Below are 15,828 nucleotides of genomic sequence, written 5' to 3'. Positions count from 1 at the left end.
CATAAAACTGCACCCATGAGGTCAGCCGCAAGCTAACATTAATGGGGTTGTCCCCAGCTTGATAAATAGGGTCTAACAATCTGATACATGGGGGTCAGCGACCACCACCTAACATGAGGGGTCCTGTGCATGAATGATGCACTGATGAGGGGTCCATGGATGAAGCACTACTTCGATTTGCTTCAAAACTCCTGGAACAACATGTCCACCTAGAAGTATCTTCCTACCTCTCGTCCAACCTTCTCCTTGACAAACTACAATCTAGTTTTCGACCCAATCCCTCCACTCAGACTTCCATGACCAAAGTTTATGATGACCTATCGTCAGCCAATGCAGAATATCACTGCTCTGTTCTCCTCCTCCTTGACCTGTCCTCTGCCTTTGACACCGTCTACCTTTCTCTCCTGCTGCGGACACTTTGTTCTCTTGGTATCACTGACCGAGTCCTCTCCTGGATCTCCTCATACCTTTCCAACCAGACATTGTAATTTTGAGTTCTAGCAGTTTTATGCTAACCTGTGAAAAACTGCACATAATCTGGAGAGTCTCTAGCCCAGTGCCTGGGTACTTGTCCACCTACTGCTGTACGGCTTGTCTACTGCCAGCTTGTCTACCCATCTCTCCAGGGACGATACATAACACTGGCTGCTATCTACATGGTCACACCTGCTGACAGATTCCCTTTAATTTAGAAAGCAGAAGCATCTGACTTTGGTGCAAAGGAGAGCTGAAATGGAACTTCTTCCCATTGTTTAAAATTGTACCCAAATGTCTTAAAGGGCTATTGGGGCAATATATTCTAAAGTGTCCAGCATGGTTCAAGGATTTGCACAAATTCAAGTTGATTAGAGCCTCTTCTCACGCCTCTCTATAATCCACATTGGGTTAGGTACGGTCCTGATATTTAGGATAGCAGGTGGGAACAAGTGTCCTCTCAGATTGTATTAGGCTCTGTAGACCGAAGCAAAAGAGCGCCTACTGGTTTATCACTGATCGGGGCTCATCCTGACCGGGATAGACAAATCAGCCCCTACAATGTAAGTTACTTTACTGGAGATCAGCAACAGGGGGCAAGTTGTTATTGCAGCTTCTTATTTCGGCAGTAGAGAGGGAACGCACCTGATAGGGTCTGACTTTGTGATGTATTTCTTGGATTCCCACTTCTCTTGTCCGGACATCTCGACACTACAAAAGGACAAATAGATCAGTGAAAAAGAACATTCTATGTATCCAAAGAAGAAAAGGGCCCAAAGACATCCAATTTCTCATTTATATGGACATTTTATACTCCCCTCTGTGCCCCCCCCCCTCCCCAAAGCAAAAAGCTACAGAATAGTACATCAAAAAGGCCCATGGACCATGTGTAAAAAATATCATCATGGTCCAAATAGACACTATGAGTTTGGCTCTTCTCTCTGGCTTCCTCAGGGGTGTGGCTCTTCTCTGTGGCTTCCTCAGGGGTGTGGCTCCTCTTTCATTTGTTTAAGAAAAACTCCAAATTTAAGTTGAAACCAGGATTTCCCTCCTATGTAGGCGTCTATAGGTTGGATAGATCTTCTTACCTCTGTTCCAAGATCTTTCATCCGGGCCAGCGCCAGCTCCCTCAGGTTACCGTGCTCCACGCCAGAGCTCACCAGTGGCATAGGGATATCTCTGCCAGGGAGAGAAACAGCGTCTGATCCATGTGTCAAGTATCCTACATCTCATAATTCATAGATGAGGGCTGGGTGCACTTCACTGGTAAGATCTGAAGCATGTACATATAGCGGAGGTAGTGCCATAAAGGGCTGTGACAAGGATATGACTCCGCTCAATGTCATCAAGTCACAGAGACCTTTACTGCAACTCACATGGTCTCCTCCGAGCAGAGGAACTACTTATGACCCCACTGGGAGGACTTCTAGCAACTTCTTATCACTTGCCCATATTTTAAGGAAGAATAAAAACGGGAGGTTAGAAAGTGGGTATAAAAAGGGCGCTTATACTTAACGCAGAAGCGTTAAGTATTGTCCCTAGAGAGATGTGTAATCAGACTGATATGGATTTATAGTCCAGAATAGCAGCTTCTGGGGATGTGTCCTCACACTGTTGTGCACTGTTCTCTCTGCATCCAGTGTTTTGTATTATCCTTAGGGCTCATTCACATGGCCGTCTACGGGGACATACATGCGGCCGCATGTACGTCCCCATAGACGGCAATAGCGGCGCAGATACGCAGATCTTTTGGCGTGTGTGCGGCCGTGAGCCGCTGTTTTCTATGGAGGGAGGAGGGGTCACCTCCTCCTCCTCTCCATCACACAACGGTATGCCCGCACGGCAGGCATACCGCGTGTGAATGTACCCTTAGAGAGATGTGTATTCAGACCTGTATGTTGTTAGTAGCAGCAGGACACAGTTTACACACCTCTCCAGGGATATAACACTGCCTGCAGACTGCATGGTGAGGGTCCCTTAAATTATGGGCCTCCAACCCCATTAAAACCTGTAGGCGTCAAAACATTTGCCCAAAGTTTTATGAAATAACTTTCAATAACAATGTTGCTATAATAGTGACATAAAAACAAGTTCACATTTCACCAATAAAACAAAGATTTCGATATTTAAACCGAGACAATCCACTTGCAGGAGAGGAGAGAGATGAGGCCATTACTGTCATTGGAGCCACTTCCAATCTTTCACGTCACAGAACTACTTACAGGAGACACTTGTAGCGGCAGGCGGCGCTCTGGAAATGAGTAGTGAGGCTTTGAACATCTGGATGGGACAATAGGATCTGAGTGGAACTAATGGAGTGGAGGACGAGACTGATATGGAGGGAGTCGGAGCTCATTAGAGCCTCTTGTCATCTGTTGCAATGGACTCTTATAGGACTGTGATCTAACAGAGGGACGTGATCAGTGAAACGCTATTAAGTGTCACCACATGTCTACGACCACCCACTATGTCTGCGAACTCCAAGAAATAACGGACAAGGGCAAATCCAATGACGGTGGACATTTAGGTGGAGTTTTTGGATGGGGCACTGATATAATATTTATCACCTATTCATGGCAGAACTTGATAATTGTTAGATCAGTATGGGTTAAGCCAACGGGACCTTAACCAATAACTTCAAATAGAGTGTTAGTCGGGAGGGTGAAGGGTCTACAAAGCAGTTGTAGACTGTACAGTAGACTGATTGAGAATCCCAAACCCAGATTTTGGCTCCATAGACCCCACCAATCAACACCACTTAAAGGGCGATCTAGTGGCCAAAAACATTGAGCACATGCACCCTGGTAAGTTGATAGTATCTCTGTACAGGTGAGGTAGTAAGGTAGTAACAGACTGATGAAGAACCCAACTGTGTTGATTAATTTTGGTCCAATAGATAAGAAAAGAATCTTTTCTGTAATATAGATGCCAAATACCAAAAATGTAGGTGATCACTTCATGGTAAGAAATGAGGGGACCCACTTCAGGTTTGGCCGCTGACCCAGACATATTGCCGGCTAAACATTCAAACCGGCAGATGAACACCCTCACCAACTAGCCATGGCATTGATTGGCCAGGGCATTGGCAAGCTAGGGTCATTCTTTTGCCAATCCAGCAATACATCTAGGATGGCGGCTGAACCGGAGTGGGACTTCTGGTCCACGCATCTGTAATTTTGGACCATTTGGCAAATAGGAACAGGATTTCCGATACTAACCCCTTATTAAAAGGAACCTGGTGGGTCGTCTTAAAATTGTAACACAGTATTTGCCTTTTCAGGACAAGAGTTGGTTGATAAAGGGGCTTCCTCCAATGACGACACTGACATACCCCAACAATGCCTAAAATAAAATATGCAAAGTAGTGTTCTCAAATTGTAGGACACCCAAACTTGATTAATAGTTGTGTTCTTGGCTTCGTTGACACCTACGGGACAAGCTCCTCCCCACAGTCTTCGAAATGGGTTTCAAAACGGTTTACAATTTGTTATATCTCCATTCTTTATATACTACATGAAGTCATAAATCAGCATGTACATCAATATCTCGTTGAGTACGGCATGCTACATGAAGGGGTTGTTAAAACGCATAGTGTGGTCGACAGCTCCGCCTATGCCGGACATATTGCTGGATGTGCTGCAGCACCGGCTGCACCATCACTATGCTACATAGCTGCCAATTACATTTCTGCCTCATGTAATAACTTATGTTGACCCGTCATTGGTTTCCTGATAGATGTAGAGTAAACCCATGTGCTAGGTGTAAACTAATTTAAAGCTTGTGTCCTGTCACGTCCTACGTCTTGTGGCTCCAGGCAGGTGAGCCGAATTTAATTTTTGGGAAACACGTTTGGAGCCTTAGGATACAAAATACATGGAATTGAGATGTTGTAACTTGCCGGATACAGGTGACGACCTATTTCGTGGTGTAATACTCCAGTGAGTCAGGTCACTAGCGGAGAATTGGATTACAGAACTACCAGAAAGAAAACCTGAGAAATTCTTTATCCCGATAAAGGAGACTGCATTGTTTACACGAACGAGGTTGATGCTGGAAAAACGAGATGCAGATTGGCGTCCGATTCCCTATCTATACAAAGTAGGTTATAATGACGCAAGTTTGTTGGGAACACACAGGGATTACTTTGTTACAACTTTGCACTGTGAGTGCCGGCTAGAGGTTTGACTCATGGTTGGATGGTTGGTGGGACACATGGCCACCCCGTCACCCAATTGCAAATTATCTGGGAATGGTCATTCCTGGGAAGTAGTCGGATTATCAGCCCATTCAACAGCCTCAAAATTAAAGCCACATTTAATAGAAATTGTACAACGCCACGCCAATTTCAAAGCATTCGGCTGAGAGTCTTCAAAACTTTGTGACAAAAGTTTTCACCTTATCTGCTGTGATGATACTAAGAAAAACCCATCCGTGGTTCTTGCAACTCATCACAGTATCTCAACTTACAAGGTTTACCCAAAATATTCTTTAACACAATATTGTTTCAAATTTATGCACTACCAAAAAAAAATTATTGGAAACTTTCGGAAGCCTCTTAAAAATTAGACAACCCTGCTGTTTTTTGCAGGAAGAGACCCATGACGAAGCAGCATACCTGGATTGCAAGACTCTTGTCTACATTTATCCACCTCTTTTAGAGCCAATACCGGCTAAAACAAAGAAATTTTTTTATCCTTAAAAGGAAATCCGTCACAGCATTTTTCACAAAAACAGGTCCCACAGAACCCTATTCACTAAATGCCTTCTTTATTTTAGCTAAAAATAGTTTCCCTCACATCCCCATAAAATCAACTCTGTTATCTTACCTGGCATACAGCCAGATCTTGGGGCGAGTGACCTCGGCTAAGTCTAGTGGCACCTCCCCATGCCTTGGATGTCAAGTGACCAGCGTGATGTCATCTAAAGTCCTTAACCCACTTTGCAAAATCTACCCCCTGTTTGTATCTGATGGCAGCATGTCTCTGTGGAGGCATGAGGAGGAGTAGAAGTCCATGGAGGCTGCTGTGATTTCATGTGATCAGATACATACATGTGGTAGATTTTGCAAGTGGGTTAGTTAGTGTTAGTGGGTAAAGGACCATAGATGACATCACCCTGGTCACATGACATGAAGTGCTGAATGGTGAGACAGAGGCATGAGGAGGAGTCGCGTGTAAGGACACACCCCCTCTGACCCGCTCAGGATCTGGCTGTATGACAGGTAAGATAAAGTTGATTCTATGGGGATGTGAGGGAAACTATTTTTAGCTAAAAGAAGGGTGGCATTTAGCTAATAGGTGTCTAAGAGAACCTGTCATCACATTGTTCACAAATACAGCTAGTGACTGGTTCCCAAAGTTTTTATGATGCTGCTGCAGCAGTAAAACAAGAATACGGCTCGGAGCGTATGACTCAATGTCATGTCCCGTTTCTAGCAGAATTAGTTTTCTATATACAAAAGAATAGTTCACATTGTTTGACGAACGTGCAACCATTTGAAGAGGACTTTAATTATGGAGGAGTCATCACCCGCATACCCAATGACGTCCTATCTACCCAGGGACAATGGATCAAGTTTTTCACTGTGGAAGCTGATAACACAGGACAATGGCTCCCGGTGAGGTGGACGATCCAGTCTTTTATATTGATCTTCTTAGAACAAAGTTACTACAGGGAGACACTTGTATCTGCCCGAAATGTCTGCTTTGTCATAGAGGTAATTATATATTCTAGACCAAAGAGTTAATCTCTTCCCACAAGCCCTGGAGAAGTCCTTCTCCTTTTTACCGTCAACTGGGCAATTAAAATTTTTCATTCTTTGGCCATTCTGGTAAAAGTTACCAATAGAACTATTTATGCGTCTTATCCGTGATTGGATCGTGCCCACAGATCTCCTCCTTATGTTTTCCGGCATTCGGTTAGAAACAAGCAGAAAAGTGTTTCAAAGTTTTCACAGGGTTACCAGCAGACCGGTAGCGAAAAAAATGTAAAAATTCAAAAATAGCCACATTTCGGGGTAAAAAAGTGATATAAATGTATTATCTAAGATTTTGGGTGATGATAGGTGGTATTATGCTTACAAATTGGTGTTTATACTAGTAAAAGAGGCTTATTCAAGATCGGAAAACAAGATCAGTGTCTAATTAGGAGTCAGGGATCAGGGTCCAATAAGCCCATTTCAGGATGAGATTTATCAGAAGTGTCAGAGAGCAAAACTGTTCCAGTTTCTCATAGCAGCCAATCAGCGCAGCTTTTCTTTTACTCACAGCTGTTTATAAAAATGAAAGCTGAGCTCTGATTGGTTGCCATGAGCAACTAGAACAGTTCTGCGCTCAGTCTTCTGCTAAATCTCCCCCAGATTGTCTACAATTTCGGTCCAAATCAAATATATACATCTCTTATTGAATATTCGTCCCTTTTAGTTTAGCAATCTCTCTCAAAGGAAATCTACCAGTTGGGTAGCAAGTTTTTTAACCATCGTCACTTACAGGTCGGGGCTGATTAGGGATAATATCTTTATTAGCTTCTAAACTTTTAACTTTTGCCAAAAAACAGTCTTTTAAATCAGTGTCAGGTGCTCCGAGATAGGTCCTATAGCAGGGACGCCGCCAGTTGGGGCATACCTGGGCAAGTGCCAGGGCCCAAGGTTCCCTGGAGGGCCTACATAAGGCTGTACATAAGGATTCCCTGGGGTGAGGGGACTATATCTAATGAATTCATAACGGGTGAGGGGGGCTTTATATAAAATAACCACGAGGGGCTGTTTGGGATGATAAACAAGGGAAAATTTTAGGGAACAGGTGACCATTTTAGCTTCTGCGTTTTTAATGCCGCCGTGTGAGTTCACTGCAAAGGAGCCCACTGAGGAGCTGTCGCCAAGGGGCCTACTGAAACCTGGAGCCGACCTTGTCGTATAGTCTCCTCAGCAATTAGGCCATGGCTAATTATGCATGCTTCCTGTCTGCTCTCTGGTACACCCCCTCCATTCCATTCCCCGAGAACCGGTGAACTCACGCACAAGGATTTGGCCTCTATATCGCGCAGCTACACGGAGGAGCAATCGTGTGCCTTATACAGAGACCAAATGTGTGTGTGCGTGAGAACTCCTAAGAGCCGACATCACCAACCCTCTGAGAAGTGGAATGGGGTGGAGGGGGTGTACCTGAGAGCAGGTAGGTAGAGTGCCTGATCAGCGATGGCCAGATCCCCAAATGAAGATATGATGCCTTATCAGCAGAAAAGCACCGAGCAGTAAGTGGCTTTGGTTAAATGCTTGATATCCAAGTGGTAGATTTCCTTTAAAATGTTGGCAAGCAATCCTGTCTGCCATCTAATAGGCCAGTAATACAGTCTTTAAACAAAAAAATAATGTGGGATTGGATAAAACCAGAAATAGAAGTCAAAGCATCCAAAGTCTTCCAGCCGTGTGTTGATGGACAACCAGACCGTGGTGCAGAATGTGGTGCAGAAGCAGAGAATGTTACATGGGATATAATAGTAACATTAAAGTGCCGATATCTACTCCCACTTTCACTGTCACGGAGACGAGCTGTTAACTCTGAATGTACAGTTTATGATGCCTTTAAGGCATTCTCCAGATCTCTCCATAAAACATCCTAGGAGAGCGGGGAGTCGCCAGCATCTTCTCCTTCTTGGCAGCGCAGCCATTTGTCAGCGAGCGGAGCGCCGTTCACTGGAGGCCTCATTGATCTTTTCTCTCGGGATTTTACCGCTGCATTAGAAGAGACAAATCGCTCCTCGGAAAACTGTGCAGCAGATAAATCCTACTAAAAGCAGCAGATCATCCAACCTGTCTATAAAACAGAGGTAAAACAAGCTCTAACCATACTGAACGGTCTCAGGAGGACAGCGAAATACTGGGTATGGTCATGGACATGGACTCTAAAGAGGAACCATCTACGTACATGATCAGTGAATATTCTGTGTAGAGATTATGCCATCTAGCGGTAAAGAACATAGGGCCAAGTGATGTGTCCCTACAATCTTACATCGGTGGGCACATCTAACCTTACTTGGTTCAGAAATCAATAGATTGGTGGGCACTTCTACCTTAATATGGAACATAGATCTGCAGATGGATGGACACATCTAATCCTACATGGTACAGAGATCAATAGATTTGTGGACACATCTAACCTTACATGGTACAGAGATCAGTAGATTGGTGGACACATCTAACCTTACATGGTGCAGAGATTAATAGATTGGTGGACACATCTAACCTTACACGGTGCAGAGACCAGTAGATTGGTGGACACATCTAACCTTACATGGTGCAGAGACCAGTAGATTGGTGGACACATCTAACCTTACATGGTGCAGAGATTAATAGATTGGTGGACACCTCTAACCTTACATGGTGCAGAGATCAGTAGATTGGTGAACACATCTAACCTTACATGGTGCAGAGATTAATAGATTGGTGGACACCTCTAACCTTACATGGTGCAGAGATCAGTAGATTGGTGAACACATCTAACCTTACATGGTGCAGAGATTAATAGATTGGTGGACACCTCTAACCTTACATGGTACAGAGATCAATAGATTGGTGGACACATCTACCTTAACATGAAACATAGATCTGTAGATGGATGGACACATCTAACCTTACATGGTGCAGAGATCAATAGATTGGTGGACACCTCTAACCTTACATGGAACGTAGATCAGAACACAGGTGTAAATTGGTGGACCTTCCTCCTAGTAGTGGGAGTAGTCCGACAAGGGTTCCTTCTAATACGTGTCTGAAGGACTGTTCTTGGCTTAGATAAAAGTTGTCGTAACCTACAAATGGCCAGGGGTTCTACACAGTTTGAGAAACCCATAAAGTCACACAGGTCACAGGATGATCGAACTTCTACATATGGCCTACAACTCGCTAAGCAAAGACTCATCACCCCAGTTGCAATAACACCGCACAAGTGGGAAAATATATTTTCTCATTCCCATCAGAGGTTTTCAGGAATCCTCACAGGGAAACAGAGAAAGAAAAATAAAAAGGATAAAGTAATTAATTCAGCGTTGCGGGGCTATCTTCTCCAGCACGGAGTCTATTAAGGAGAGCCGAATGTATTTGTTTAATGGTCTAATGGTTATTACCTCTCAGAAATCCAATAGACTCTTTTATTCCTCCCGCGGTTCCCAGCAAGGTCGTAGATTTTCTTGTCAAACCTCGGCCGCATGTGCATGTGACACGGACAATAGGATTTTCTCGAAGGCTGCCCATGGACGAATACCTCTTTGAAGTTGTGTTATTTTCAATGATCTTACGAGCAACGAAACTCACAAATAAGTCCCACTACATACACTCTTCACAGACCAATTTTTGTACACTTTTGGAGGGTCTATCTAGATACACACTCGTGAAGATAATATTCAGGATATTTATTCAGTCTCACCTTTGTACTCTGTAGACACGGGTCCAGGGTGGAACTAGAGCCAGAATTCTGGCCACCAGGTCTACCAACGTGCTCGGAGAGTAGCTTCTGTATCTTCCAGTTTTCCAAAGTTCATATAACCCAGTGCCGCGAATGACTAGGGTTGGGTAGAGTTTCATACCATCGGGTCTGAAAGCGGGGTTCTCAAAAAACTCCTACAATTTAAAAACAGTAGATGCTAGGAATGTACAAGAGAGAAGAACATGACATAATAAAACATGCAGATGATACAAAAATACTTCATGTGTAACCCAATATCAGTATAGGATAAGCAATGTCTCCATGACTGCACTATTTTGTAGGATGCTCTGTAACTCATGACTGTAAACCAGCACAAGAAACTGCTTTCATCATGTATTTACAAAGCTGACCAACTTTATGAATTATTTTTATGAATTCAATCCAAATCGGTCAACGTTCAGCTTAAAGGGCACCTGTCCGATAAACTATCCCCACACTAATTAAACATATCTTTGAAAACTGCTGTTATACAGCAGTACAACTATCCCTATATTGTTCCTCCCCATTCCTGTAAAGTTCCACAGTCCGTTCATAAAGTTGACTCCCCATCTATACAAATGATCCCATGCAAGTCTTTCCTCTGAGGCGAGTGTGACATATTATTTCTTTCTTGGTCAGCCGTGCCTCTAGCTCATTCCCCCCTCCATCAGAAATGAGGGAGGTGCTGGCTGTGGGACTTGCTGAAGAGAATTCCTGAGGGAGGGTGAATGAGGAGGTCGAGATAGTGGGCCGAAAAGAATTCCTGAGGTAGAGGTGAATGAGGGAGCCGAGAACTCTTCAGGAAGTCAGTCACACACAGATAAAGGCTCTCTCCTTCCTGAGGGAAGGGTGAATAATGTAGCTTAGCCAAGTTCATGCGCCTGAAGAGAAATCATAGCCCTAAAAATCAGGATGTCAGAGGAGTGGCTGAGCTGGAAGAACATTAACATATGCATACATATATACAAAGTCAACTTTACAAACAGACTGTGGAACTTTCGAAGCATGGGGAGACACAATATAGGGATAGTTATACTGCGGTATTATAGCAGTTTATAAAGCTATGTTTAGATAGTGTGGGTTAGTTTATTGGACAGGTCTTTGTCTGCTTTTATCTGCTGTATGTTTGATTTAAAATCTGCACGTATCCTAAATTACGTGAGCAGAGCGCTTGCCACCCATAAAGAACAAATATCAACCCGTCAAATCCTAAACTCTGGTATACACAGCAACAGAGCATTTATGACAGAGCGGTTAATGTGCTGTCAGGTTTACAGCTTCATAGACATAAATTATATGGGAATTGATAAATCGGTCTGAGCTTGTGACGTTCAGATTTACCCAGAGGGTGTAGGAGTGAGATCACAGGATCTGGGGACGAGCGGCTGGGGATTAGCTCCTGTATCTACAATGTTACAAGCCGATTATAGGACAATAGACGTTGCGTCACTAGCGGAATGTGCGGAATGCTTAAGCCGTGTTTAGTGTAGCAAACCAACAAAATCAAAAAGATTAAACAGAGAAAAATCAAAAAGGAAATATGGAAGAGCCGTCTTCATGGAGAACTTTTAGACATCTCATAATCGTAAATGCTGCTTTCATATTGATGGTAAAGGAAACACTGGGTGTGGTTACAGCGAGTGTAAGAAGGTTCATTGATACAAACCTGGATATCACGTGGGCATGGACTTCCCACATTCCCCAGCCTAAATTGTCCAACTTCCGACAAGGAAAGGCATTACGTAAGGCGTACAAAAAATGGCCACTCATTCAATCACAAAGTCAATCAGGAAGTCAGAGTAGTGGCTGAGCTGGAAGAACATTAATATGCTTTACGAACAGACTGTGGAACTTTCGAAGTATGGAGAGACACAATATAGGGATAGTTATACTGTGGTATTATAGCAGTTTATAAAGATATGTTTAGATGTGTGGGTTAGTTTAATGGACAGGCCTTTGTCTGCTTTTATCTGCTGTATGTTCGATTTAAAATCTACACGTATCCTTAATTAAGCGGACAGAGCGCTTGCCACCTCAGACAACGAATAACGGAGAGGTACATTCTTGTGGGTCGGAAATGGACAATATGGTCAAGTTGACCACAAAGTAACAAATTGTCAGAATGAGTGTAGAAGGGGACTGATGAGGTGACCACCATTGGCTTATAGGATGTCCATGTGTCAGAAAATTGGATTTTTCATAAAACATCTTGAAAACGACATCATATGGATACGTTTTGCCATAATGAACGGGGGAACTGATCATCTTCTGGTTGATGTTGTGTGACGTGGCCTTCAACTTAAGAGACTGGGGAGCATTGACCTAGAATAAAGTGGTCACTGATCCACCCAAGTAATTTTGGGTGGCCGGCCACTACAATAAAAAACTATAAAGAGAAATCTTGAGTTCTGCTGACAAAAATGAAACGTAACAGTAACTCAGACAGTTGACGCAAGGATTGACTTCTAATGTTCCACCTCATAGAGCAGATAATGTGAGGCAGCAGATCCGTGGTGCTGCCGATCCCGTCCTGACATGAGGAAAGCCGTCAGTCCTTCCCTGGGACTACAAGTCGCGTCAAACCAGAACGTTACAGTCTAAAGGTTTTTATTATATTTTCCTTTTTATGGTAAGAAATTAACTCCCTCAGTGTGTGGGAGTCCATCAAGAAGAAGCGGACAAAGTGTTATAATTCATTTTCCAGAAAATATTCTGCTTCACATCTTCTACCACTTACATCAAGTATATGTCTCCTCAACGTCAGATGAAACAGCTAGAAAATATCAAGACCCCAAAGACACAACATCACAGTTTCAGAGAATAATCCAAATGCATACATAAAGTAGGTACATAGGGGGCAGTATTATAGTAGTTATATTCTTGTACATAGGGGCAGTATTATAGTAGTTCTATTCTTGTACATAGGAGGCAGTATTATAGTAGTTATATTCCTGTACATAGGTGTCAGTATTATAGTAGTTGTATTCTTGCACATAGGGGGCAGTATTATAGTAGTTATATTCCTGTACATAGGGGTCAGTATTATAGTAGTTATATTCCTGTACATAGGGGGCAGTATTATAGTAGTTATATTCTTGTACATAGGGGGCAGTATTATAGTAGTTATATTCCTGTACATAGGGGGCAGTATTATAGTAGTTATATTCCTGTACATAGGGGGCAGTATTATAGTAGTTATATTCCTGTACATAGGGGGCAGTATTATAGTAGTTATATTCTTGTACATAGGGGGCAGTATTATAGTAGTTATATTCTTGTACATAGGAGGCAGTATTATAGTAGTTATATTCCTGTACATAGGAGGCAGTATTATAGTAGTTATATTCTTGTACATAGGGGACAGTATTATAGTAGTTATATTCTTGTACATAGGAGGCAGTATTATAGTAGTTATATTCCTGTACATAGGAGGCAGTATTATAGTAGTTATATTCTTGTACATAGGGGGCAGTATTATAGTAGTTATATTCCTGTACATAGGGGGCAGTATTATAGTAGTTATATTCTTGTGCATAGGGGGCAGTATTATAGTAGTTATATTCTTGTACATAGGGGGCAGTATTATAGTAGTTATATTCTTGTACATAGGAGGCAGTATTATAGTAGTTATATTCCTGTACATAGGAGGCAGTATTATAGTAGTTATATTCTTGTACATAGGGGACAGTATTATAGTAGTTATATTCCTGTACATAGGGGGCAGTATTATAGTAGTTATATTCCTGTACATAGGGGGCAGTATTATAGTAGTTATATTCTTGTACATAGGGGGCAGTATTATAGTAGTTATATTCCTGTACATAGGGGGCAGTATTATAGTAGTTATATTCTTGTACATAGGGGGCAGTATTATAGTAGTTATATTCATGTACATAGGGGGCAGTATTATAGTAGTTATATTCTTGTACATAGGGGGCAGTATTATAGTAGTTATATTCTTGTACATAGGGGGCAGTATTATAGTAGTTATATTCCTGTACATAGGGGGCAGTATTATAGTAGTTATATTCCTGTACATAGGGGGCAGTATTATAGTAGTTATATTCCTGTACATAGGGGGCAGTATTATAGTAGTTATATTCTTGTACATAGGGGGCAGTATTATAGTAGTTATATTCCTGTACATAGGGGGCAGTATTATAGTAGTTATATTCCTGTACATAGGGGGCAGTATTATAGTAGTTATATTCCTGTACATAGGGGGCAGTATTATAGTAGTTATATTCTTGTACATAGGGGGCAGTATTATAGTAGTTATATTCCTGTACATAGGGGGCAGTATTATAGTAGTTATATTCTTGTACATAGGGGGCAGTATTATAGTAGTTATATTCATGTATAGCGGCATCACAGGACAATTCCTAGGTTGTGTAAGACGGTAAAGAAGAATTAAGGCAAGTGTTGCTGTCACAGTAGGAACCTGGATCACGATCAGACCATGAAGAGGTGCAGGGACATTGCTGAGTTTGCTTGGAAATGATGGGAGTCAATAGGACCCTTCCTATCAGGGAGTCCCCCCTTGTAAACAGTTTCCTGATATTGACTTGTATGTTTACGTCTCGCAGCCCCTGTGATTAATGATCGCGCTCCCCTCCAGGACGTTACAGAGCAGGTGTCACCTCATTCCTCTTGTGAGGTGACAATGCAGAGGCAGAGATACCGCGCTGGGGGAATGAGGTGTCAGGTCTGACCAGAACCCCATTAATCGTGTCTGGAGATCCAGTGATTTATTACAACTATTAATTTAATTACCTTATCTGTGGCTTGAAGAGCCCTTCCCGACCACTTACCACACAAGTCCAGGACGGAGCAGAGGCGGCTGACTCACCCGAATTACAGGAAGGAAAAAACAATGACAAAACCCATAACCGGAACATCTATAAACCTGGTATAATGGGCCAAGTATAGGGGAAATCTGTAACTGTGTACTGTACTGATATCAGCTGTTCTTATACAGGTGCACAGAGAGTGGGCCTAAACGCGTAATATTCAAGACAGGTGTCACACAGGACATGGCAGCTCGCTGTGTATGGGGGGTGTAGTCACAGAGGGGTCAGAGCGCCCATGCTGACCCCTGACCACTGCTGGCTATGATAGAAAGGTGTCAGGATACACAGGACATGGCAGCTCGCTGTGTATGGGGGGTATAGTCACAGAGAGGTCAGAGCGCCCATGCTGACCCCTGACCACTGCTGGCTATGATAGAAAGGTGTCAGGATACACAGGACATGGCAGCTCGCTGTGTATGGGGGGTGTAGTCACAGAGAGGTCAGAGCGCCCATGCTGACCCCTGACCACTGCTGGCTATGATAGAAAGGTGTCAGGATACACAGGACATGGCAGCTCGCTGTGTATGGGGGGGTGTAGTCACAGAGGGGTCAGAGCGCCCATGCTGACCCCTGACCACTGCTGGCTATGATAGAAAGGTGTCAGGATACACAGGACATGGCAGCTCGCTGTGTATGGGGGGTGTAGTCACAGAGGGGTCAGAGCGCCCATGCTGACCCCTGACCACTGCTGGCTATGATAGAAAGGTGTCAGGACACACAGGACATGGCAGCTCGCTGTGTATGGGAGGTGTAGTCACAGAGAGGTCAGAGCGCCCATGCTGACCCCTGACCACTGCTGGCTATGATAGAAAGGTGTCAGGACACACAGGACATGGCAGCTCGCTGTGTATGGGGGGTGTAGTCACAGAGGGGTCAGAGCGCCCATGCTGACCCCTGACCACTGCTGGCTATGATAGAAAGGTGTCAGGACACAGGACATGGCAGCTCCCTGTGTATGGGGGGTGTAGTCACAGAGGGGTCAGAGCGCCCATGCTGACCCCTGACCACTGCTGGCTATGATAGAAAGGTGTCAGGACACACAG

The 15,828-nt window shown here is 43.4% G+C and overlaps 1 protein-coding gene across 1 annotated transcript in view; it reads right to left on the bottom strand.

Moving 5' to 3' along the window:
* Positions 1–15,828, bottom strand: part of ELP3 (elongator acetyltransferase complex subunit 3) — an 87,229-nt gene that overhangs the window by 23,843 nt on the left and 47,558 nt on the right. Inside the window, exons 10-12 of the mRNA XM_072143844.1 lie at positions 9,897–10,090; positions 1,563–1,653; positions 1,120–1,185 (exon numbers count right to left, since the gene is read on the bottom strand). Coding sequence (XP_071999945.1) covers positions 1,120–1,185; positions 1,563–1,653; positions 9,897–10,090 — 351 coding nt within the window. The remainder of the gene's footprint in view (positions 1–1,119; positions 1,186–1,562; positions 1,654–9,896; positions 10,091–15,828) is intronic.

The sequence above is a fragment of the Engystomops pustulosus genome, chromosome 3 (assembly GCF_040894005.1).
Source record: "Engystomops pustulosus chromosome 3, aEngPut4.maternal, whole genome shotgun sequence".
NCBI lineage: Eukaryota > Metazoa > Chordata > Amphibia > Anura > Leptodactylidae > Engystomops > Engystomops pustulosus.
Note: the sequence above shows the minus strand (reverse complement) of the source record. Positions and strands in the feature narration are given on the sequence as shown.